This window comes from Lonchura striata, chromosome 28 (assembly GCF_046129695.1).
Source record: "Lonchura striata isolate bLonStr1 chromosome 28, bLonStr1.mat, whole genome shotgun sequence".
Classification (NCBI taxonomy): Eukaryota; Metazoa; Chordata; class Aves; order Passeriformes; family Estrildidae; genus Lonchura; species Lonchura striata.
This window is the reverse complement of record NC_134630.1, coordinates 6,971,519-6,995,789: the sequence shown is the minus strand read 5'-3', so window position 1 is coordinate 6,995,789 and position 24,271 is coordinate 6,971,519. Positions and strand designations below refer to the sequence as shown.

At 61.2% G+C, this 24,271-nt stretch overlaps 3 protein-coding genes across 4 annotated transcripts; 1 reads left to right on the top strand and 2 right to left on the bottom strand.

Annotated features, from left to right (window-relative positions):
* Nucleotides 1-1,127: 1,127 nt before the first annotated feature.
* On the top strand, nt 1,128-5,807 carry RAB3A (RAB3A, member RAS oncogene family). Its single transcript, XM_077788844.1, has 5 exons — nt 1,128-1,263; nt 2,703-2,930; nt 3,841-3,959; nt 4,038-4,162; nt 4,482-5,807. The coding sequence occupies exons 1-5, from the start codon at nt 1,150-1,152 to the stop codon at nt 4,670-4,672; spliced, it is 777 nt and encodes a 258-aa protein (XP_077644970.1). The 5' UTR covers nt 1,128-1,149; the 3' UTR covers nt 4,673-5,807.
* A 449-nt stretch (nt 5,808-6,256) lies between these two features.
* Nucleotides 6,257-14,082, bottom strand: MPV17L2 (MPV17 mitochondrial inner membrane protein like 2). The gene is made up of 6 exons (XM_077788843.1): nt 14,064-14,082; nt 13,005-13,229; nt 10,549-10,710; nt 9,566-9,642; nt 8,985-9,113; nt 6,257-7,538 (listed from the first exon to the last, which is right to left on the bottom strand). Exons 2-6 carry the CDS (start codon nt 13,159-13,161, stop codon nt 7,518-7,520), a joined length of 546 nt encoding a protein of 181 aa, XP_077644969.1. The 5' UTR covers nt 13,162-13,229; nt 14,064-14,082; the 3' UTR covers nt 6,257-7,517.
* An 869-nt stretch (nt 14,083-14,951) lies between these two features.
* On the bottom strand, nt 14,952-22,727 carry DUS3L (dihydrouridine synthase 3 like). 2 transcript variants are annotated; one of them, XM_077788829.1, is made up of 13 exons: nt 22,643-22,727; nt 21,704-21,986; nt 20,143-21,273; nt 19,739-19,780; nt 19,470-19,622; nt 19,272-19,388; nt 18,916-18,981; nt 18,734-18,844; nt 16,579-16,675; nt 16,058-16,133; nt 15,581-15,769; nt 15,367-15,495; nt 14,952-15,124 (listed from the first exon to the last, which is right to left on the bottom strand). In XM_077788829.1, the coding sequence occupies exons 1-13, from the start codon at nt 22,684-22,686 to the stop codon at nt 15,052-15,054; spliced, it is 2,511 nt and encodes an 836-aa protein (XP_077644955.1). In that variant the 5' UTR covers nt 22,687-22,727; the 3' UTR covers nt 14,952-15,051. The 2 variants fall into 2 exon arrangements, with proteins under 2 accessions (XP_077644955.1, XP_077644954.1); XM_077788828.1 differs by lacking the exons at nt 14,952-15,124; nt 15,367-15,495 and having other exon boundaries at nt 15,593-15,737; nt 22,643-22,702.
* Nucleotides 22,728-24,271: the final 1,544 nt, after the last annotated feature.

Below are 24,271 nucleotides of genomic sequence, written 5' to 3'. Positions count from 1 at the left end.
CATTTCTGGCTGAGGGGCTGTTGGCTGGGGAAGGTGATGGAAAATGGCCACAGCAGCCTGGCTCCATCCCTAATTCTGGAACCATCCCTAATTCTGGATCCATCCCTGAGCCTGGATCCATCCCTGAGACTGGATCCATCCCTGAGCCTGGATCCATCCCTAATTCTGGCTCCATCCCACAGCTGGCTCCATCCCACAGCTGGATCCATCCCTAATTCTGGATCTGTCCTATAGCTGGACCCATCCCTAATTCTGGCTCCATCCTACAGCTGGTTCTATCCCTAATTCTGGCTCCATCCTACAGCTGGATCCACCACTAATACTGGATCCATCCCTAATTCTGGATCTGTCCTAAAGCTGGACCCTCCCCAATTCTGGATCCATCCCTGAGTCTGGATCCATCCCTAATTCTGGATCCATCCCTGATTCTGGCTGCATCCTACAGCTGGCTCCATCCCTAATTCTGGCTCCATCCCTAATTCTGGCTCCATCCCCAATTCTGGCTCCATCCCCAATTCTGGCTCCATCCCTGATTCTGGCTCCATCCCCGTGTCCAGCTCGGTGCCCCCGGGGCCGGGGGTGTGGGATGAGCCGGGGCAGGAGGCAGGAGCGGCAGCGGGAGGGAAGGCACGGGGCCGGGCCGGGCCGGGCGGAGCCGTGCGGTGCCCGGAGGCTCCGGGCAGGACCGGGAGGCTCCGGGCCGGGCCGGGCGGTGCCGTGCCCCGGGGCCGCCATATGCTGCCGGCCCTAATCCCGCCGGAGCCTCAGGGCGGCGGAGGACATGGCCGCCCACCTGCGCACCGGCCCCGCCTCAGTGCCAGCCGCCCCGCCACGGCACGGATCGGCCTGCCCGCCACCGCCGGCCTCGGGGAAGGCGTCGCGATAGGCGCCATGTCGCGACAGGGAGGCTGTCAAAACTCGCCCCCCCCCTTTTGGGCGGGAATGGTTCGCCCCGCACCCCCGCCGGCGCAGGGGTGGTTCATCCCGCGGCCCGCGCAGCGCGGCCGGACCGCACCACTGCGCGCTGCCGGAGGGGGGGGGCGGCGCCCACCACCGCGCCGGGAGGGGGGGGTCTCCTCCCCCGCGTCCGCCCGCCGTCCATCAAAGCGCGCCGCCGAGCCAATCAGCGCCTCCCTCAGGGGCGCGCCCATGACGTGCGAGCTGATTTACATAAGAGGGCCCCGCCCCTCTGCCGACGTCACCCGCGCTCCGCATCTGCTGCAGTCGCTGCGGGGAGGAGGCGGCGGCGCGAGCGCGGCAGAGGTGAGACCCCCCCCCCCCACCCCCAACCGGGACCCCACCCCACCACCCCTCAAACCGGGACCCCCCCCCCCCGAGACCCCCCCGAGCCCCCTCCGTGACCCCCCGGTACGGGCGGGGAGGGGCGGCTGCAGTGGAGGAGGGGGGGGTGATGATGATGATGATGATGATGATGATGGTGGATGCGGCGCGGGGGGGGGCTGCGCAGGGCCTGGGGGGGGGTCTCGGTGCGGCGGGGACCGAGTGGGTGCAGCGGGATCGGGCCTGCGGGGAGGAGCAGGGGGTGACCCCCCCCTCCCCATCAGCCCCGTGTGAACGTCGTGTCAGCACCCTGAGCCCCGCTGTGAGCACCCTGACCCCCCCATCAGCACCCTGACCCCCCTTATTAGCACCTCGACCCCCCTTATCAGCACCCTGACCCCCGCTATGAGCACCCTGACCCCCGCTATGAGCATCCTGACCCCCCTTATCAGCACCTCGACCCTCCCTTATCAGCACCCTGACCCCCCCTGTGAGCACCCTAGCCCCGCTATGAGCACCAGGACCCCCCCATCAGCACCCTGACCCCCCCTTATCAACACCTTGACCCCCCTTATCAGCACCCTAGCCCCCCTCCTTGCAGTACTCTGCCCCCCCACCCCTCAATCAGCACCCTGTGCACCCCCCATCACCATCCTGAACCCCTCCCTTGCATCACTGCACCCCCTCCCAAAACATCAGCACCCCAAAACCCCCATCAGCACCCCAAAGCCCTCATCAGCACCACGCGCACCCCGCATCCCCTCTGCCCAGCATCCCTGTGCTCCACCCTGGGCAAGCCGGGCTCTGTGCCCCCTTGCCTGGCATCGCCCTCCCCACGGTGCCCGGTGCCACCCCCGGCTCCTGGTGCCACCCCCGGTGCCCGGTGCCACCCCCGGTGCCCGGTGCCACCCCCGGCTCGCAACCGCGCTGGCCACGCCGTGCGGGGGCTCCGCCGCCGGTGCCATTTTGTCACCGGGAAGATGCGGGAGAGGCTGCGGCGCCCCGGCCGCACCCGCAACGCCACGGCAACATCACGGCAGATCCCAGGAGCCGCGGCAGATCCCAGGAACTGCAGCAGATCCTGGTGGCCGTGGCAGATCCCAGCAGCCGTGGCAAATTCCCGGCAGCCGCGGCAGATCCCGGCAGCCGTGGCAGATCCCGGCAGCCGTGGCAGATCCTGGAATCCACAGCAGATCTCTGGGGCCGTGGCAAACCCCGCGGGCCGCGTGCCCCACATCTGCTGTGGACACGCCGCGGTTCCTGCTCAGGGGGTGACGGTGACGGGAGGTGACCTCTGCCAGCCCCTCGGGGCCGAGTGACCCGTCGCTGGCCACGCCGTCGCCCATCCCGAACCAAAATCTCCCCGAAGCGATGCCTGGCACCGCCGCCGGCGCCGTCACGGCCTCTCCTCCACCTTGCAGATGGCGTCCGCTACCGACTCCCGCTACGGGCAGAAGGAATCCTCGGACCAGAACTTCGATTACATGTTCAAGATCCTGATCATCGGCAACAGCAGCGTGGGGAAAACCTCCTTCCTGTTCCGGTACGCCGACGACTCCTTCACGCCCGCCTTCGTCAGCACCGTCGGCATCGACTTCAAGGTCAAGACCATCTACCGGAACGACAAACGCATCAAGCTGCAGATCTGGGTGAGGGGAGAGCCTGGGCGTGCCCCTGGAGCCCTGGGGTGGGGTGGGGTGGTGGATGGTGGGGGTGGTGGTCAGTGTGGGGTGTGGTCAGTGTGGGGTGGTGGTCAGTGAGGGTGGTGGTGTGGGGACTGACGGTCACTGTGGGCTGACGGTCACTCTGGGATTATAGTGACAGTCACTTTGGGGTGATGGTCACGGTCACTGTGGGGTGATGGTCACTCTGGGGTGGTGGTCACAGTCACTCTGGGCTGATGGTCACTGTGGGGTGATGGTCACTGTGAGGTGATGGTCACAGTCATTCTGGGCTGATGGTCACTCTGGGGTGACGGTCACGGTCATTCTGGGCTGATGGTCACTCTGGGCTGACAGTCACCCTGGGCTGATGGTCACTCCGGGGTGATGCTTGCCTGGGTGATGATGGTCACTGTGCTGATGGTCACTCTGGGGTGACGGTCACTCCGGGGTGATGGTCACGGTCACCCTGGGCTGATGGTCACCCTGGGCTGATAGTCACCCTGGGCTGATGGTCACTCTGGGCTGATGGTCACTCTGGGCTGACGGTCACCCTGGGCTGACGGTCACCCTGGGCTGATGATCACTCTGGGCTGATGGTCACCCTGGGCTGACGGTCACCCTGGGCTGATGGTCACCCTGGGCTGATGATCACTCTGGGCTGATGGTCACCCTGGGCTGACGGTCACCCTGGGCTGATGGTCACCCTGGGCTGATGGTCACCCTGGGCTGACGGTCACCCTGGGCTGATGCTCGCCTGGGTGATGATGGTCACTGTGGAGCTGCCCCACCAGGGCGATTCCAGGGTGGGTTTGGATCTGCCCCCATGGAGCCGCTGGCCCAGGGGGTGTCCCCACAGCGCGGGGGTGACGCTCTGCTGTCCCCTGTGCCCGGGCAGGACACGGCCGGGCAGGAGCGGTACCGCACCATCACCACCGCCTACTACCGCGGCGCCATGGGCTTCATCCTCATGTACGACATCACCAACGAGGAGTCCTTCAACGCCGTGCAGGACTGGTGAGCACGGGGGGCTCTGGGCACCCCCGGCCGCCCCCTCCCCACGCCCCTGACCCACCTCGCCCTCCCTCCCCCAAGGTCCACCCAGATCAAGACCTACTCCTGGGACAACGCCCAGGTCCTGCTGGTGGGGAACAAGTGTGACATGGAGGATGAACGCGTGGTCTCCTCGGAGAAGGGCCGCCAGCTCGCCGAGCACCTGGGTGAGCTGGGGAGGGGGAACCTCCCACCGTGGCTGCCAGGCTTGCAATTAATTTAATTAAGGGCTTAATTCCCTTCGTGTAACCGCTGCGCTCCGACATCGGCGGTGAGAAACCACGGGGTCGCTGCACGCCTTGGACGCTCCGCCAGATGCTGGGGGGAGGATTTGGGGGGGTTCTTTGGGTGGGAAAAACGGGATTTTGTGGCTGGCGGGTCGCAAACCTTTTGAATATTGAAGGAGGAGGAGCAGCAGCCGCGCGGAGCCGGAGCTTTGATGCGTGTCCCTTGTCCCTCTGTCCCTCCCGCCCACCCCAAATCCAGGCTTTGAGTTTTTCGAGGCCAGCGCCAAGGACAACATCAACGTGAAGCAGACCTTCGAGCGGCTGGTGGACATCATCTGCGAGAAGATGTCGGAGTCGCTGGACACGGCCGACCCCGCCGTCACCGGCGCCAAGCAGGGCCCCCAGCTCACGGACCAGCAGGCCCCCCCCCACCAGGACTGTGCCTGCTAGGGGCCAGCCCCCCAAAAACCCCCCCAAAAAACCGGTCAGTGCACCCCAAACCCCACCCCGGCCCCGCCCCGAGCTCCTCCTCTTGGGGGTCCCGCGGGGGCTTTTGCTGCTGATACCTCCGAAAGGGCTGCGGCCCCTCTAGGAGCCCCCCACCCCAATTCATTAGGCTATGCCCCCCCCCACCCCTTAATTTATTTTTAAGCCTGGGCTGGTAGAAAACTCCCCCCCTGCCCCACCTCATTCTGCTTTGAATCACTGTCGAGAAACCATCACCCCCAGCCCCATCTCCCCTGGAGACCCCCACCCTGTCCTGGCACCCCCTGTCCTGGAGACCCCCCTGTCCTGGGACCCCTGTCCTGGGACCCCTGTCCGGGGACCCCCACCCCTTTTCCTGCTCTGGAACCCCCTGTCCTGGGGATCCCCCTGCCCTGGGCCCCTGTCCTGAGACCCCTGCCCTGGAGACCCCCCCCACCCCTTTTTCTGCTCTGGAATCCCCTGTCTTGGGACCCCCACCCCTTTTTCCTGGGCTGGGGTTTCCCCTGCCCTGGTCCCCCCCCTGCTCTGGAACCCACTGTCCTGGGGACCCCCCTACCCTTTTTCCAGCCCTGGGACCCCCTGTCCTGTTATTCCTGTCCTAGGACCCCCCCACCCCTTTTCCTGGTCTGGGACCCCTGTCCTGGGACCCCCCACCCCTTTTTCCTGTCCTGGGACCCCCTGCTCTGGTCCCCCCCATCTCTGGAACCCCCTGTCCTGGGGATCCCCCTACCCTGGGACCCCTGTCCTGAGACCCCCCCCCCACTTCTTTCCTGCTCTGAAACCCCTGTCCTGGGACCCCCACCCCTTTTCCTGCTCTGTCCTGGGACCCCCCACCCTTTTCCTGCTCTGGAACCCTTATCCTGGGACCCCCCACCCCTTTTTCCTGCTCTGGAACCCCCTGTCCTGGGGATCCCCCTACCCTGGGACCCCCTTCCCAGTGTGTGGGTGCTGTGACAGGACCCCCCCAAATCCCCCCAGCCTTTTCCCCGAGAGCTCCTGGAGCAGGGGGCTCTCTGTGCCCGGCTTCCCTGCCCCTCCAGCTGGATGGATATTTCCTGACTCTTGTTTATTTGTATAAATAGATGCTAATTTATGCTCCCGCCGTCTTCCTCCTTGTACATACAGAAATTCCTTGTAAATAGGCGTAGGAAGTGACGCTGTGCGCGTGACCTGCTGTGCTGTGGCCGTGGTGGTGCATTTATATACATATATATATATATATATTCTGATTTTTTTTTTTTTGGTTTCTCAGTGTGGTAACCTTGCTTGTGAATATCACATTAAAAAAAAAAAAAAACACCATAAAAAACCCACCCCCACCCCCACAACCAAACGACAACGAAGCTGTTATTATTTAAATAAGATTTAAAATTAAAAATTGATTCGATCCATCAGCCAGGCCGAGCCAACTGGAGCCAATGGGCCCCGGGGTGGGCTCGGGGGGGTGAGCAGGGTTAGGACCGTGGCTGCTTTGCTCCAGGGATTTGGGATCTCGTGTTCCTGTAGTTCTGTGCTTCTGTGGAGACTGTGAATAAGTGGATATTCCCGTAGCCATGACAGAGCTGCCCTTTTATTTCTTTTTCCTGGAGCGCTGTGTCTTTATTTTACAGATTTCCCTTTATTTCCTCCCCTCCCAACCGTGATTCCATCTCCTTCCCTCCCCTTTTCCCCCACCTCCTTCTCTTTTTTGTGAAGTTTACTTATGGAAGAGTTACACTGTACTGTACAAATGTCAAAAGTGTCAAAAAAAAAAAAAAAAAAGAGTACAATTTCCTAAAAATCACTGTATTAAAAGAAATGTTGTGAAGAAATAAACCAGTGCTGATCAGAAGTTCCTCGGGGTCCCTGAGTTGCCAGACAGGAGCAAAATTAATTGGAATTTATAAATTATCATCCCCCAAGTGGCTCTGTGCTGCTGCCCCGGGTGTGTGGCAGCAGGGACCAGGGCACAGCATTAAGGCACAGCTTTAAAAATCAAAGGGAAAAAACATTAAAAAAATCCCATTCAGGCAATTTTCCTTGACACTGGCAATAATTCACTTACGTGGCTTATGCAGGGAGCATCCAGCTTGCCCAGGGCTGGGAGCAGAGGGATGTGATGGTCCAAACTCTGCCAAAATTTGGCTCCAACCCCCCCCCCGCTGCCGCAGAGCCGGCGGGCGCAATCTCATCCCTATTTATAGAGGATCCAGGTGGCTGCAGCCCCCGCCCGCAGCCGGGGGAGCTGAGGCAGCTCGGGGGAAAATGATTTTATCCCTGAGCTGGAGGAGAAGAAGCAGCAGGGGAAGGAGTGAGGAGCTGCAGGGGGAGCAGAGGGGCAGCCAGAGCGGAGCATGGAGCAGGTTTGGGTTGGAATGACCTCGAATCCCATCCCACCCCACCCCTGCCAGGGCAGGGACACCTTCAACTGCCCCTGGATGCTCCCAGGGAGTTCCATTCCAGGGCCTCCCCACCCTCACGGGGAAGAATTCCTTCCCAAAATCTACGTGCTGGGGATGCAGGTGAACGGAAGGTCCTCAAGGGACTGGTTTGCTCTGGAGAGGGAACAAATCCAGCCAGGACCTTTCCCAGGGGCTGCAGCAGCTCCTCCTCAGCAAGAAATCACTTCAGAGGTTCCTCCTGCAACAAGAGATTGTTACGACCCCAGCTCATCTGTAATTAGCAGATGAGTTAATCAGCAGCAGGCGCTGGCTCCGGCTGGGGCGCTCCAGGATGCCCAGAAAGCCTCGATGCCCAGAAATCCTTGATGCCCAGAAATCCAGGATGCCCAGAACCCATCTGGCAGGATCCTCTGGAGCCCCATTCCTCTCTAGGCACCGGCGCTGCGTGGCTGCAAAACACCGAGAGAGCCCGGGATGAGCCTGGCACTGCTGCAGGAGCAGGGATCACCCACCCTGGGCATCCTGCAGGAGCAGGGATCACCCACCCTGGGCATCTGCAGGAGCAGGGATCACCCACCCTGGGCATCCTGCAGGAGCAGGGATCACCCACCCTGGGCATCTGCAGGAGCAGGGATCACCCTGGGCATCTGCAGGAGCAGGGATCACCCATCCTGGGCATCCTGCAGGAACAGGGATCACCCTGGGCATCTGCAGGAGCAGGGATCACCCATCCTGGGCACTCCTGCAGGAGCAGGGATCATCCACAGGGATCACCCACCCTGGGCACTCCTGCAGGAGCAGGGATCATCCACAGGGATCACCCACCCTGGGCATCCACCCTGGGCATCCTGCAGGAGCAGGGATCACCCACCCTGGGCACTCCTGCAGGAGCAGGGATCATCCACAGGGATCACCCACCCTGGGCATCCACCCTGGGCATCCTGCAGGAGCAGGGATCACCCCGAGGCCACTCCTCGAGGGCTGTGCCCACTGCTGGCCCCGCAGTTTGGGAAGGACACGGGGCTGGGAACACCAAAACCCTGCCAGGAGCCCCCGAGCGAGCTGGGGGTGCTCAGCCTGGAGAAAAGGAGACTCAGAAGTGACCTCGACACTGCCCACAGCTCCTGGAAGGTGGCTGAGCTCAGGTGGGGCTGGGCTCTTTCTCCAGGAACCGACAGAGCCAGAGGACACAGCCTCAGCTGCCCCAAGGGAAATTCAGGTTGGATGTCAGGGAAAGGTGAGAAAGTTCTGGAATGGTTTTCCTGGGGAGGTGGTGGAGTCCCCACCCCTGGGTGTGTTTGACAAAGTCTGGATGTGGCTCTGGGTGCCAGGGTTGAGCTGAGGGGTTGGGGCTGGGTTGGACTCGATGGGCCTGAAGGTGTCTTCCAACCTGGTGGTTCTGTGATTGTGGGAATTGTGTGATTTCTGTGATTGTGGGAATTCCGTGATTGTGGGAATTCTGTGATTGTGTGAATTGTGGAAATTCTGTGATTGTGTGAATCATGGGAATTCTGTCATTTCTGTGATTCTGTGAATTGTTTGGATTCTGTAAATTGTGTGATTCTGTCATTTGTGTGAACTGTGTGGATTCTGTGATTCTATGGATTCTGTGACTGGGTGGATTCTGTGAATTCTGTGATTCCGTGAATTCTGTGATTCCCTGATTGTGTGAATTGTGTGGATTCTGTGGTTCCGTAATTGTGTGAATTGTGTGATTCACGTGAATTCTGTGATTGTGTGAATTCTGTGATTGTGTGAATTGTGTGATTCACGTGAATTCTGTGACTCTGTGATTCCGGGATTGTGTAATTGTGTGGATTCTGTGAATTCTGTGACTGTGGATTCCATGGATTCCGTGGATTCCCGGGGCGGGCGGGGCTCGGGGCGGGGCTCACCCGGTGTTTGAGGTAGGACAGGTAGGTGTCCCAGCCCAGGGTCACCACGTTGACGTAAACCACGCGGTAGGCGGGCGGCACGAAGAGGAAATTGAGGATCTGCGCCGCCGGCCACACGCTCCAGTCGGCCTGGGGAGGAACGGGGGCACCTGGGGCTCACCTTGTACAGATCCCAAAATTCCTCCTTTGCTGGGGCTTTCCTCCTCCCAGGAAAGCCCAGAGGGGCTCACCTTGTACAGATCCCAAAATTCCTCCTTCGCTGGGGCTTCCCTCCTCCCAGGAAAACCCAGAGGGGCTCACCTTGTACAGATCCCAAAAATTTCTCCTTCAGTGGAGCTTCCCCACTCCCAGGGCACTCCATAGGGGCTCACCTTGTACAGATCCCAAAATTCCTCCTTTGCTGGGGCTTTCCTCCTCCCAGGAAAGCCCAGAGGGGCTCACCTTGTACAAATCCCAAAATTCCTCCTTCGCTGGGGCTTCCCTCCTCCCAGGAAAACCCAGAGGGGCTCACCTTGTACAGATCCCAAAATTCCTCCTTCACTGGAGCTTCCCCACTCCCTGGAAAACCCAGAGGGGCTCACCTTGTACAATTCCCAAAATTTCTCCTTCAGCTCGTCCCAGCTCTCCTGCAGAGACTGGCCCTCCAGGGTGCCGATGGCTGTGGGGACAGGAGGGGTCAGTGGGGATCGTTCCAGGCTGGGAATTGGGGTGGGAATTGTCGGGAAAGGTCCCAAACCCCTCCCAGAGGGATGGAGTTCTGGGAAATGGGAAGGAAAGTGAAAGGGAAGGTCTGGGGAACGGCTGGGGCTGTGCCAGGGAGTGGGATGGAGATCAGGGACAGGTTCTGGGATTGGGGATGGAGATCAGGGAAAGGCTCAGGGATTTGGGATGGAGATCAGGGACAGGTTCTGGGATTGGGGATGGAGCTCAGGGAAAGGTTCTGGGATTTGGGATGGAGATTAGGGAAAGGTCCTGGGGTTTGGGATGGAGATCAGGGAAAGGTTCTGTGATTGGGGATGGAGATGAGGGAAAGGTTTTGGGATTGGGGATGGAGATCAGGGATTTGGGATGGAGATCAGGGAAAGGTTCTGGGATTTGGGATGGAGATCAGGGAAAGGTTCTGGGATTGGGGATGGAGATCAGAGAAATGTTCTGGGATTTGGGATGGAGATCAGGGAAAGGTTCAGGGATTTGGGATGGAGATCAGGGAAAGGTTCTGGGATTTGGGATGGAGATGAGGAAAGGCTCAGGGATTTGGGATGGAGCTCAGGGAAAGGTTCAGGGATAGGGGATGGAGATGAGGGAAAGGCTCAGGGATCTGGGATGGAGACCAGGAAAATGTTCCTCCCCCAGAGGGTGCTGGGCACTGAATCCCCCATGGAACAGCCCAGCCCTGCCAGAGCTGTGCCGATGTTTTTTGCCCCATTAACCCTGAGGAGAACCTTCCACCGCTTCCCACCAGGCCCAGAGCGACGCCCCGACCCTGCCCAGAACCTGGATGGACACCAACCCCAAACCCCCCGGCACCAGCAGCAGCTCTGGGCTGGGCCGTGGTGCCACGTACCCACGAAGTACCAGGCTCCCAGGCTGGGCGAGGCCACCAGCTGGTCCAGCAGCACCTTCTTCAGCACGGTGCCGAGGCGGCGCGCGGGGAACGCCGAGTCCAGCCACAGGTACCAGAAATGCATCGGCGGCCCCAGGCTGCAGCCCACGGCGAACATCCGCCCTGCAATGGCACCGCACGGCCCTGGCGCCACCGGAACGCTGCGCCGGGAGCGCCGCGCCGGGAACCGGGAACGCTGCGCCGGGAACATTGCACCGGGAACGCTGCCCCGGGAACCGGGAATGCTGCCCTGGGAACCGGGAATGCTGCGCTGGGAACTGGGAATGCTGCACTGGGAACCGGGAACGCTGCCCCAGGAACACTGCACCGGGAACACTGCCCCGGGAACCGGGAACGCTGCGCCGGGAGCGCCGCGACGGGAACCGGGAACGCTGTGCCGGGAACTGGGAATGCTGTCCCGGGAACGCTGCGCCGGGAACCGGGAACGCTGGCCCGGGAATACTGCACCGGGAACACTGCCCCGGGAACACTGCCCCGGGAACCGGGAACGCTGCGCTGGGAACTGGGAACGCTGGCCCGGGAATGCTGCACCGGGAACCAGGAATGCTGCCCCGGGAACCGGGAACGCTGCACCAGGTGCGCTGTACTGGGAATGCCGCGACGGGAACGCTGCGCCGGGAACTGGGAACGCTGTGCCGGGAACCGGGAATGCTGCCCCGGGAACGCTGCACCGGGAACACCGCACCGGGAACACCGCACCGGGAACTGGGAACGCTGCGCCGGGAACCGGGAATGCTGCCCCGGGAACGCTGCACCGGGAACACCGCGCCGGGAACTGGGAACGCTGCGCCGGGAACACTGCCCTAGGAACTGGGAACACTGCACCCGGAGCGCTGCGCTGGGAACCGGGAATGCTGCCCTGGGAACATTGCACCGGGAACACTGCCCCGGGAACCAGGAATGCTGCCCCGGGAATGCTGCGCAGGGAACGCTGCGCCAGGAACCGGGAGCGCTGCCCCGGGAACCAGGAATGCTGCCCCGGGAACCAGGAATGCTGCCCCGGGAACGCTGCGCAGGGAACGCTGCGCCAGGAACCGGGAACGCTGCACCGGGAGCCGGGAATACTGCCTCGGGAACGCTGCACCGGGAACACTGCGCCGGGAACCGGGAACGCTGCACTGGGAACTGGGAATGCTGCCCTGGGAACCGGGAACGCTGCGCCGGGAACGCTGCACTGGGAACTGGGAATGCTGCCCCGGGAACGCTGCACTGGGAACGCTGCACCGGGAACGCCGCGCCGGGAATGCCACTCTGGGAATGCTGGACTGGGAACTGGGAACGCCGCACTGGGAATGCTGCAGCGGGCATGCTGCGCCAGGAATGCTGTGCTGGGAATGCACTAGGAACGCTGCACTGGGAACGCTGCAGCGGGAATGCCGCGCCAGGAATGCCACTCTGGGAATGCTGCACTGGGAACTGGGAACGCCGCACTGGGAATGCTGCAGCGGGAAGGCTGCAGCGGGAAGGCTGTGCTGGGAACGCTGCACCGGGAACGCTGCACGGGGGTTCTGCAGGGAATTCCTCCCTTCCAGGCCGGGGATGGAGCTCCCGCGGCCGCTGGGGCTGCCCAAGGCCGGCCTGGGTGGCGTCACCCTGATTATTTTATAAAATCTGGCTGCCCTGATTTTTAAAATTTGTTTCTTTTTATCATTATTTAAAAAGTTTTAAGTTCTTTTAGAAGTTTTCTATGCCTTCCGATGCATATGTATTTCTACTGGAGCTCTCAGTCAAACGAGATATAAATAGTGTAGATAAATATTTTTTTACCCTGGGGTGTCCTTGGGGTTTGGGTGCTGCAGGGTGTCCCAGGGGTGCCCCAGCCCCAGGCTGTGGGTGCTGCAGGGTGTGGGTGCTGCAGGGTGTCCCATGGGCTGTGGGTGCTGCAGGGTGTCCCTGTCCCTGGGGTGTGGGTGCTGCAGGGTGTCCCGGGGGTGCCCCAGCCCGGGTGTGGGTGCTGCAGGGTGTCCCAGGGCTGTGGGTGCTGCAGGGTGTCCCTGTCCCTGGGGTTTGGGTGCCGCAGGGCTGTGGGTGCTGCAGGGTGTCCCGGGGGTGCCCCAACCCGGGTGTGGGTGCTGCAGGGTGTCCCATGGGCTGTGGGTGCTGCAGGGTGTCCCTGTACCTAGGGTGTGGGTGCTGCAGGGTGTCCCAGGTGGGGTCCCGGGGGGTTTGGGTGCCGCAGGGTGTCCCAGGGCTGTGGGTGCTGCAGGGTGTCCCTGTCCCTGGGGTTTGGGTGCTGCAGGGTGTCCCGGGGGTGCCCCAGCCCGGGTGTGGGTGCTGCAGGGTGTCCCTGTCCCTGGGGTTTGGGTGCCGCAGGGTGTCCCAGGGCTGTGGGTGCTGCAGGGTGTCCCTGTCCCTGGGGTGTGGGTGCCGCAGGGTGTCCCGTGGGGTTTGCTCACCGGTGCGCGCCGGCTGCGCGGGGCTCTCGGGGTGCCGGTGCCGGTGCCAGCACTGCTGCAGGCTGTCCCCCGCCGCCAGCAGCCCCCCGCAGCTCAGCGTGTTGGTGAGGAGCAGCAGCCGGCCCGAGAACAGCGAGCGCCACGAGCGCGGCAGCATCCTGCGGCACGGCACGGTACCGGTACGGCACCGGCACCGGGACAGAACGGCTCGGCACGGCACCGGTACTGGCACGGGGACAGAACGGCAATGTTACTGGCACGGCACGGCACCGGGACAGCACGGCCAGGCACAGCATGGCACGGTACCGGCACGGCACTGGGACAGAACAGCATGGTACCGGTGGGTCACTGTGGGGCCACGGTTGGGACAGGGCCCCCCAGTTACCCCAGTGCCCCCCAGTTCAGTTCCAGTCACTGCAGGGACAGGGCTCCCAGTGCTCCCAGTTACCCCAGGACCCCCCAGTGCCCCCCAGTTCAGTTCAGTCACTCCAGGGACAGTGCCCCCAGTTACCCCAGTGCCCCCCAGTTCAGTTCCAGTCACTCCAGGGACAGGGCTGGGACAGGGCCCCCAGTACCTCCCCAGTTACCCCAGTTCCCCCCAGTTATCCCAGTTCCAGTCACTGCAGGGACAGGGCTCCCAGTGCTCCCAGTTACCCCAGTTCCAGTCACTGCAGGGACAGGGCTCCCAGTACCTCCCCAGTTACCCCAGTGCCCCCCAGTTATCCCAGTTTAGTCACTACAGGGACAGGGCTCCCAGTGCCCCCCAATTATCCCAGTGCCCCCCTGTTCCAGTCACTGCAGGGACAGGGGTCCCAGTGCCCCCCAGTGCTCCCCAGTTACCCCAGTTTAGTCACTGCAGGGACAGGGGTCCCAGTGCTCCCAGTTACCCCAGTACCCCCCAGTGCCTCCCAGTTCCCCCCAGTGCCCCTGCGCGCCCCCCGTTATCTCTGTGCCCCTCCACTTCCCCCGCTGGGTCCCCAGCGCCCCTTCCCGGTCACCACCCGGTTCCCGGCGCCTCCGGTGCCCCCCAGTTCCTCCCAGTTCCCCCCCCGCCCCTACCGGGCGCTACCGCCGCCCGCCCGCGGAACCGGCGAGGGCCACGTGACAACAGCAACTTCCGCTTCCGGCGCCGCCATGACACCTACAGGGGCCGCCATGACACCTACAGGGACCGCCATGACACCTACAGGGGCACGGGGGCCGCCATGACACCTACAGGGTCACAGGGCGCCGCCATGACACCTACAGGGTCACAGGGGCCACCATGTCACCTACAGGAGCACACGAGGCTTCCATGATACCTACAGGGGCCACCATGTCACCTACAGGAGCACAGGAGGCTTCCATGATACCTACAGGGGCCGCCATGACACCTACAGGAGCACAGGAGGCTTCCATGTCACCTCCAGGGGCAGCAGCTGGCCCAGGGGCTTGTTGGGGGCCAGCTGGGCACGGCCCAGGGGATGCCCGCGGTGCCCCAGCCCTGCCCTGTGCCTGACACCCCGGTCTGGGGGCAGCAGAGGGGCTGGGGAGCCCTGGGTGCTGGGATATCCCCGTGGAGGTGGCCATGGCGGGCGGCAGCAGCGCCGTCGGGGCTGGCACCGCCGCTCTCCCCACTCTGCTGCTGCCATTGGGGTGCCCCAGGTGTGGGGAGACCCTCCAGGCTGTGCCCAGAGCCTTCGGGATTCCTTGAGAGGCTTCTCTTCGGAGCTGGAACGTCGACCCCGCATCACCTCGGTCGTGGGGGGCAGCGGAAGGGCCGGGGGGACGCTGCTGCTGCTGCTGCTCGGAGTTTGTCACTCCTGAGGACATCCTGCAGGGAACTGAGGCTTCTTCCTCAGCCACGTGGGGCAGATCTGGCTGGGACCTGCAGGCAGAGATCCCCTCACCCACAGCTGCTTGTCTGCCAGGATTGGTGGGGGGCAGGAAGGCACAAAACTCGGCAGGTTCTAAAAACATCAGCTTTATTCCCTCTGCCAGGAGCCCCGCTCCTCCTCAGAGCCCATCCGGACCCCTCCTGACGCCGGGGGACAGCGCCAGGCCAGCTCTACCTGTAGGAATTGGCCTTGTGCTTTGGCAGGAAGGTGAAGCCGGGCGGGACGGGGCCCAGGAGCAGCTCACTGGGAGAAAGAACCGATCCTAGAATTAATCCAGAGGCCTCAAATCCCCGCCAGTGCCACCCCAGCCGTGGGCAGGGACACTCCCCACTAACCCAAGCTGCTCCCAGCCCTGTCCGGGCACTTCCAGGGAGGAGAAACAACAAAACCAAGCCCAAGGAGGGGTCAGTGTTCAATCCCCAATGGCCCTGTGGGCCTACAGGGGCTCTGCCATGTCCCTTTTTAGCAATTTGATGCTTCACTACCTTATTTTGATCCAATCATCCACGTTTTGGCTGGCCATGAGTGTCTCCAGGTAATCCCTCCCCAGGTAATAGGGTGGGCGCTCGTTGATTTTCTGAGGTAGATGCTCCAATAACCCCACTGGAATGTACCTGGAACAAAATGAAATGCAAGAGCAGTGAGGGCTAGGGGTTCATTGATGACTGTTCACAGATGCTCCTGGCCGGGCAGGGTTACCTGCACAGGAAGGAGAGCCATTCCAGCAGGAATTTCCTGGTTTTCTCCACTCCCTGAGTGTCTGACCCCCAGTGCTCGAGGCCGTAGTTGGTGAAGTCCTTGAGGATCTCAAATCTCTCGCTGGAGGAGATATCCCAGTGTCTCTGCTCCTTGATTTCTGTGAAAAGCCAGGGTTTGATGAGCGCCCCTCTGCAGCCAAAACACAAAAAAAAGGGATTGTTATTCCCGTCACTGATGCTCCTGAAGATTTGAGACACTTTCCAGCACTGATTTCCCAGCTAATTCTGCTTTAAATCTTCTTTTCCATTCCAACAAGAACTTCCGACTGATACAAGTTGATTTTACCAATTGTCAGAGTGGTTTCACCGAGAGGAAATTCCATGCTTTGGGGTTTGTTTAGGGATTTTTTAATCCTATTTTTTTTTCCTCCTCTTGAACCAGCAGAGCTCAGGAGTGAAGGGAAACACAGGCACTTGCCTTGCAATCATGATTCCAGAAACTCCCATCTGCATGGCTTGATTTGCATCTTCATAGGACAAAATATCCCCGTTTCCTGCCCGGAAAGGAGGGAGAAGCCAGAGGTCAAAGAGATCCGTGAGGACAAGTCAAAGTGAGCTAATCCAGGCATGGGATAAAATTCAAAATGGACACAACGTCCAAGAGCCAGATGGTCCAAAGAGGCTCCTGGTTTGGATTCCCAGGGATGTTTCTGATGGATGTTCCCTTACAAGGAAAAAAGGAGCCTTCTCCTCTTTTCTCCTTTGCTCTCAGCTCGTTTCCTTGAAGGTTTTGGGATTTTGTGCCACAAAGTGCAAGAAAACCCCTTTAAAATGGGGTTTAATCACCCCAAGCGATTTGTGTCCCTTCCCTCAGCAGCATCAGGGATGCTCCAGCCTTTCCCCCAGGCTAAGCACCCTTGGGAACGTTGGGAACACGTTCTTTCCCCCCATTTTGGGAGGACCCGAAGCAGAAGGAGCACCAGAGGGAGCCCCACATACCGAAGAGAGGCATGGGGCTGGCAAGGCGGGCGCACTCGGCGATGTAGAGCCAGTCTGCACTGCGGGTGTAGCGCTGCTCCCGCGAGCGCCCGTGCAGCTGCGGAGAGAGGCAGGGACGGCGGCTGCACCGGGGAGGGACAGGGACACAGGGACAGGGACAGAGGGACAGGGACAGGGACAGAGGGACAGGGATGGGGACAGGGACGGCGGCTGCACTGGGGAGGGACAGGGACACAGGGACAGGGATGGGACAGAGGGACAGGGACAGGGACAGAGGGACAGGGACACATCCAGGGACGGCGGCTACACCGGGGAGGGACAGGGACAGAGGGACAGGGACAGAGGGACAGGGACGGGGACACATCCAGGGACGGCAGCTGCACCGGGGAGGGACAGGGACAGACGGACAGGGACAGAGGGACAGGGACAGAGGGACAGGGATGGGGACACATCCAGGGACGGCGGCTGCACCGGGGAGGGACAGGGACACAGGGACAGAGGGACAGGGACAGAGGGACACAGCCAGGGACGGCGGCTGTACCGGGGAGGGACAGGGACACAGGGACAGGTATGGGACAGAGGGACAGGGACAGAGGGACAGGGACAGAAGGACAGGGACGGGGACACATCCAGGGACAGCGGCTGCACCGGGGAGGGACAGGGACAGAGGGACAGGGATGGGACAGAGGGACAGGGACAGGGACAGAGGGACAGGGATAGGACAGAGGGACAGGGACAGGGACAGAGGGACAGGGATAGGACAGAGGGACAGGGATGGGGACACATCCAGGGACGGCGGCTGCACCGGGGAGGGACAGGGACACAGGGACAGGGATGGGACAGAGGGACAGGGACAGAGGGACAGGGATGGGACAGAGGACAGGGACAGGGACAGAGGGACAGGGATGGGACAGAGGGACAGGGACAGGGACAGAGGGACAGGGATAGGACAGAGGGACAGGGACAGGGACAGAGGGACAGGGACAGGGACAGAGGGACAGGGACAGAGGGACAGGGACGGCGGCTGCACCGGGGAGGGACAGGGACACAGGGACAGGGACAGAGGGACAGGGACAGAGACAGAGGGACAGGGACACAGGGACAGAGGGACAGGGACAGAGGGACAGGGACACGGACAGGGACACCTCACTGCACAGCCAGGGAGGGACAGAGCCAGGGGGACACCCCGCTGCCCAGGAAGGGAGGGACAGGGGCCAGGGACACGAGGGTGGGGAAGGGAGCCCTGGGATTGGCCTTGGGATCGACCTCGGGATCTGTGGGTGCTGACGGAGCAGAGCTGGGTAAGGGATCCCTTGGGATTTACCGCTGGGTTTACAGAATTCACAGAACCACCAGGTTGGAAGAGACCTTAAAAGTCATTGAGTCCAAGCCAGCCCAAACCCCTCAACTCAACTTTGGCACCCAGAGCCACATCCAGACTTTTCAAACACACCCAGGGGTGGGGATTCCACCACCTCCCCAGGAAAACCATTCCAATACTTTCTCACTATTTCCACAAAAAACTTTTGCCTGACATCCAACCTAAATTTCCCTTGGGGCAGCTCGAGGCTGTGTCCTCTGGTTCTGTCGGTTCCTGGAGAAAGAGCCCAACCCCTTCCCAAACTGAGGGGCCCAGCACTGCACAGAAGAACTGGATTTAGAGCCAGGGGCACTGGCAGCAGGCTGAGGGAGGGCTGAGCAGAGCTGAAAGGGCTGGAGGCTTTGGGGGTGATATTTGGGCTATTTGTGAGCCAGAGGAAGAAGTGGCTCTCTGTAGGGAATGCACCGTGGGCCAGGACTAATCCCCACACAAAGAGCTGCTCCCACATTCCCCACTCCTGCCTGGGGGAAACTCCTGCTCCAGAGCTCTGCAGGAATTCCCCCATCCCTGGAATTGTCCAAGGACAGGCTGGACAGGGCTTGGAGCAGCCTGGGATAGTGGAAAGGGATGGGATCAACTTTAAGGTCCTTTCCCAAACCATCCTGGGATTCCATGATCACGGACCCAAGGCTCGGGAGCGGGGAGGAAAACACCCTCTGCACCTGGATTTTCCTCTTTTATTGGCAGAGGACACGGAAAGGCAGGGGAAGCTCACCCCAAACTCATCTCCAGGCACAACTCCCAGCCACCAACCCCACACATTCGGCCCCATACCGTGACCATGGACGCGCCCCATTCCCGGATCCTGGGGATGAGTTTGTGAGCCACGTTGACCTTTTCCTGCACCCCAGTCCGGATCTTCACTGTCACGGGGACATCCAGCACCTGCAGAGGTGGGAAGGTGAGGCCAGGCTGGACTGGGCTCCACCAGCTCAGCCCCAGGTGCTCCGACTCACCGAGTTCATCCCACGGACAATCTGCTCGAACTTGTTGGAGCGAGTCATGAGAGCACAGCCTCCACCCTGGGGACAAAACATGGACCTCAGCGCCTTCCTCGCAGAGTGGAGCGTCCTTGCAGCATCTCCAAGTTTGGAGAAAGCAGATCCTTCAAGCAAAAATTCTCCACAGAGTGCATTTCCCTCCCAAATCCCACCAGGCAGGGACAGCCATTCCCTGCTCCTTATTCCCCTTCTCACTGAGATCATAAATGAACTGGGAGCTGTGGATCACACTGGAAAGAACAATCAGGCAGCAGAGGATGTGGGTGAAGACAAGGATTCATGGAAGGAAAATGCACCACAGAACTCCTCACCTTCTTGTAGACCAGGTCAATGGGACACCCGACGTTGATGTCAACAAAGTCCACATCAATGGTCCTGTTCAGGAGCTCTGCACACTTGGTCATGGTGTCTGGAAAGGCTCCCTCCAGCTGCCAAAAAAGAGCTTCCCTGAGCTGCCCTTGTCCCCTGGGAAGTGAGTTTCTGGAGGGTTGTGGGGTGCCAAGGCTCACCTGCACCCCGAAGATGTCCTCAGTGTGGTGGCGTTTGAGCAGAGCCCACTCGGAGGACTGGCCCTGGAGCAGGTTGGTGCACACAGCCATCTCCCCACAGGTGACATCTGCTCCAAAACGTTTGCAGATCCGTCGGAAAGGGAGGTTTCCACACTGCCAGGGACAGCAGGGACAGCAGGGACAGCAGGGACAGCGATTATCACGAGATCTGCTCTGTTCCAACCCTGCCCACAGCGAGCTTTGGCACAGGGATGGAGCTCCTGACCTACCGTGGTCAGTGGAGCCAGGTAGAGCTTGCCTTGGATTTCCAGCTGGAAAACAGGGATGGAGCAGCAGGTCAGCAGAGCTGCAATGGTTTTTATGGGATCACAGAATCGTTTGGCTTGGAAAGGACCTTAAGGATCATCCAATTCCATTCCCTGGCCATGGGCAGTGACCCTTCCACTATCCCAGGGTGCTTCAAGCCCCGTCCAGCCTGGCCTTGGACACTTCCAGGGATGAGGCAGCCACAGCTGCTCTGGGAATTCCATCCCCACCCTCACAGGGAGGAGTTCCTTCCATATATAAGAAATGCTCTGCCTGCCTCCTCCAGCTGAAGGCTCTCCAAGGGGTTTCTCTTCCATCTTTCCATGCACAACCTCCACCACGGGACCGGGACACAAGGGACTCTCACCTTCTTCTTCTCGCACGGCCGCAGCTTCGTCACGTCTTCATCTGTCAGCGGGCCCAGGGTTGGGATGGAGGGAGCACCTTCAGCTCCTTGGGAGTTCTGCAGGACCTCAGGGTTGGGAGCACCCTCAGCCCTTTGGGAGTTCTGCAAGGTTTCAACTTTGGGAGCATCCTCAGCTCCTTGGGAGTTCTGCAGGACCTCAGGGCTGGAAGCACCCTCAGCCTTTGGGGAGCTGTTCAGGACCTCAGCTTTGGGATCACCCTCAGCCCTCTGGGAGCTGTTGTGGACCTCAGCTTTGGGAGCACCCTCAGCTCTTTGGGAGTTCTGCAGGACCTCAGCTTTGGGATCACCCTCAGCCCCTTGGGAGTTCTGCAGGACCTCAGCTTTGGGATCACCCTCAGCTCTTTGGGAGTTCTGCAGGACCTCAGGTTTGGGATCACCCTCAGCCCTCTGGGAGCTGTTGTGGACCTCAGCTTTGGGAGCACCCTCAGCTCTTCGGGAGTTCTGCAGGACCTCGGCTTTGGGATCACCCTCAGCCCCTTGGGAGCTTTGCAGGACCTCAGGGTTGGGAGCACCCTCAGCCCTTTGGGAGTTCTGTAGGGTTTCAGCTTTGGGAGCATCCTCAGCCCTTTGGGAGCTCTGCAGGGCCTCAGGTCTGGGAGCACCCTCAGCCCCTTGGGAGCTCTGCAGGGTCTCTGGTTTGGAATCTTCACCCTGCTCCTGCAGCACAGGGCTGTCTCCCAAGCCCTCCTGGGGAGCAGAGCAATCAGCCACCTCCACACAGCCCCCCGTGGCTTTGCCTCCCTTCCCGGCACGGAGCCCACGGAGAAACTCCTCGGCCTTCTGGAAGCTGAACCTCCTCTTGCGCAGCTGCTGCTGGAGCTCCTTGGAGAGGCCGTTCCTCACCGGCAGCTTCCCTTCCCACTGCTGGGCCAGGGTGGCATTGAGCAGGTTCTGGTGGCCGTCGCCGAGGTGGGCGCGGCCGAAGCGGCAGGTGATGCCGTAGGGGCAGCGGCCGAAGGTGTCGAAGAGGACGCAGCGCCCGCCCAGGTCGGCCGGTTTGGCCGCCAGGTACTCGGACACGTCGTGCAGGAAGCGGCAGCGCGGCCCGAAGCGGCACTGCCCACCACGGCCCTGGGGACAGCAGGGAGCAGGGCACAGTGGGCACGGTGGGCACGGTGGGCACAGGGGCAGTGCGGCCCTGAGCTGCTCCGAGCCTCAGCTGAGATGCCCAGCTGAGGAGGGAATGCCCCCAGGAGGGAGGGATGGGCACAGCCCAGGGAAGGTGACGCTTGTGACACTCAGTTCATCCCTCATCCCGCTCTCCCAGTTGGTTTTTATGGAATTCCAGACTGGTTTGGGTTGGAAAGGACTACAAATCCCATCCAGTCCCACCCGAAGGGACACCTCCCACTGTCCCAAGCTGCTCCAAGCCCTGTCCAGCCTCACCTTGGGCACTGCCAGGGATCCAGGGGCAGCCAGAGCTGCTGTGGGCACCCTGTGCCAGAGGAGTTCCTTCCCAAAATCCCACCTGACCCAGCCTGGGCAGGGCCCTGTGTCCCACCTGTGTCACCGAGGGGCACAGCCTGCTCTGCTCGTAGCTCTTGGGTTTCATGCACGGGCGGCTCTTGTTCTGCCCCCGGGCTCTCTTCCTCTCCGGGCGCTCCTCCTCCTCCTCCTCTCCAGCATCCCCTCGGCTTTCCCCATCCTGGCCGGGCTCCTCTGCCTTCACCCTCTTGGCTGGGGGTTCGCTGACCTCCTCTTCCTCCTTCTTCTCCTTTTCGTCCCCTCCCTCTTTGCCCCCTGCCCGCAGGTAGGCGTGGAACTGCTCCTTGGAGGTGAGGAACCTGCGGGGAAAGGGGGTGTCCGTGGAAAAGGGGATCAGGAGGGGGAATATGGGGGGTGCTGGGGGTTGGAGGGGCTGGGGATGGGCTGGGGGGTCATGGAGAGGTTGGGAATATACTGAGGGGGGTCGTGGAGGAGCTGGGAATGGACTGGGAGGATTTTGGAGGGACCAGGCAGATACTGGGGGGGTCATGGAGGAGCTGGGAATGGGCTGGGCGGGTCATGGAGGAGCTGGGAATGGACTGGGAGGATTCTGGAGGGGTCAGACATGTACTGGGGGGGTCATGGAGGAGCTGGGAATGGGCTGGGGGGCTCCTGGAGGAGCTGGGAATGGACTGGGAGGATTCTGGAGGGGTCAGACATGTACTGGGGGGGTCATGGAGGAGCTGGGAATGGACTGGGGGGGTCATGGAGGAACTGGGAATGGGCTGGGAGAGGTCATGGAGGAGCTGGGAATGGACTGGGGGGGTCATGGAGGAGCTGGGAATAGACTGGGGGGGTCCTGGCGGGGTCAGTAATGTACCGGGGGGTTCATGAAGGGACCGGACACACACCGGAGAAGGCCATGAGGGGCCAGAGCCCACTCGGGGGAGGTTACGGAGGGGTGGGGCAGGTCCCGGCGGGTCCGGGGGGGCCGGGGCCGCCATCCCGCACTCACCGGGCTCGAACCGGCGCCACGCCGGGCGCGACTGCAGCCGCCATGCTGCCGCGCGCGGCGATGACGTCAGCGGCGGGGCGGGGCGGGCACGTGACCGGGCGCGCGCGGTATAAAAGCGGCCGCCGGCGGAGCAGCCCCCTCAGAGCGGCGGAGCCGTGGTCGAGCGCGGTGCGTGCGCTGAGGTGTTTGTGCGCTCTCCGAGGCTGGTTCGGGCGCTGCCCACAGCCCCTCACGAGCGTCAGGGTTGCCCAAGCACGGAGAGAAGGCCGTCGTGCAGCCCTCGTAGCGGGCAGAGGTGTTGTCCCCTGTGGCAGCTCCTTCAGGCTTCCCTTTGGAGTGCCCAAAGCCACTCTTTGGGCAGCTCCTTTGGCTTCTCTTTGGGTGTGAGGGGGTCGCAGCTGCTGCTGTGGTGTGGCCCCTGAGGGTGGCCATGGCTGGGAGGACCCCTGAGTTCAATTTAGAACTGACACACAAAGTGCTGCTCTGTCTTTCTTTCAATTCCTGTTTTTGGGGGTGTCTGGCTCTCCCACTGCTATCGGGGAGAGGATGGAGCTCTACAGCGATGTGGGGGTGCTTGGGATGGTTTTTTTTTCATTTTAGGGTTATTTTTAGGGTTATTTTAAGCTCTACAGCAATGTGGGGGTGCTTGGAATGGTTTTTTGTCATTTTAGAGTTATTTTTAGGCAGTGAAGGCAAGGACTGCCTGCGCAGTGCCAAGGGCTGAGCCAGCTCTCACTCCTGAGCTGCCTTGGCCTTTGGTCCGTGGGTGGAAATTTGGGCTGAAAACCAAACGAACTCATCAAAGACACCAGAGTTTGACCTTTCCTTGCTCCCCTGCAGCTGCCACGGCTGCCCCGTGTTTTGTGCCTCTCTTTGCACCTCTCCTGCTCCCCAGCCCCTCCGAGCCCGGCGAGCGCCAGGAAGATGCTGCAGCGAGGGGGCTGATGTCTCATGGGTGAAGATTTGGAGCCCTCCTGGATGGATTTCCTTTCCAGCTCCGTCATCTCCGCAGCCCCGTTGGACTCAACGCTTGGCTCGGCTGCTGAGAAGATGAGAAAAGGCTGCGAAATCCAAGTGTAGCAAGACATGGGCTCTGTCTTTCCCGTCCCACGCCTTGCATTGAATTAAAACAGAATTTTTAGCTGGGTTCAAGCTGTCCATGAGGCTGGACACGGGGTCAGCCCTGCTCCGTGGAGGCACCAACATGGAGACAGCTTAACTCGTGGGTTTTGTCCTAATTTAGGAGCTGCTGGAAGCTCTGGAAGTGCTCGTGGTGTTGGGGGATTACCACAACACTGGGCACTGCAGACTCCTGTGTGCACGTGGGGTGGAGGTGAAAGTGCACGTGGGGCTTGAATTCTGGAATTGTTGAATTGCTTGAATTGAACAATTCTTGAATTATTTTCCTGTTTTAGCTCGGTTCTTTCCAGATATTCCAGAAGTGGCTCTTGGGAGGAGCTGGGAGCCCTGTGGGTGCTCCTGCTGCTGCCAAGGGTGGGCAGGTTGCACCATGAGGCCAGGCTGCTGTGAGGCTGATTGAGTGTTAATTAGTTCTGGAGTGAAATATGAGGAATGCAAAATACTATTTTAAGCTTCAGCTTGGCCGGGGGAAGGAAGGAAGGAAGGAAA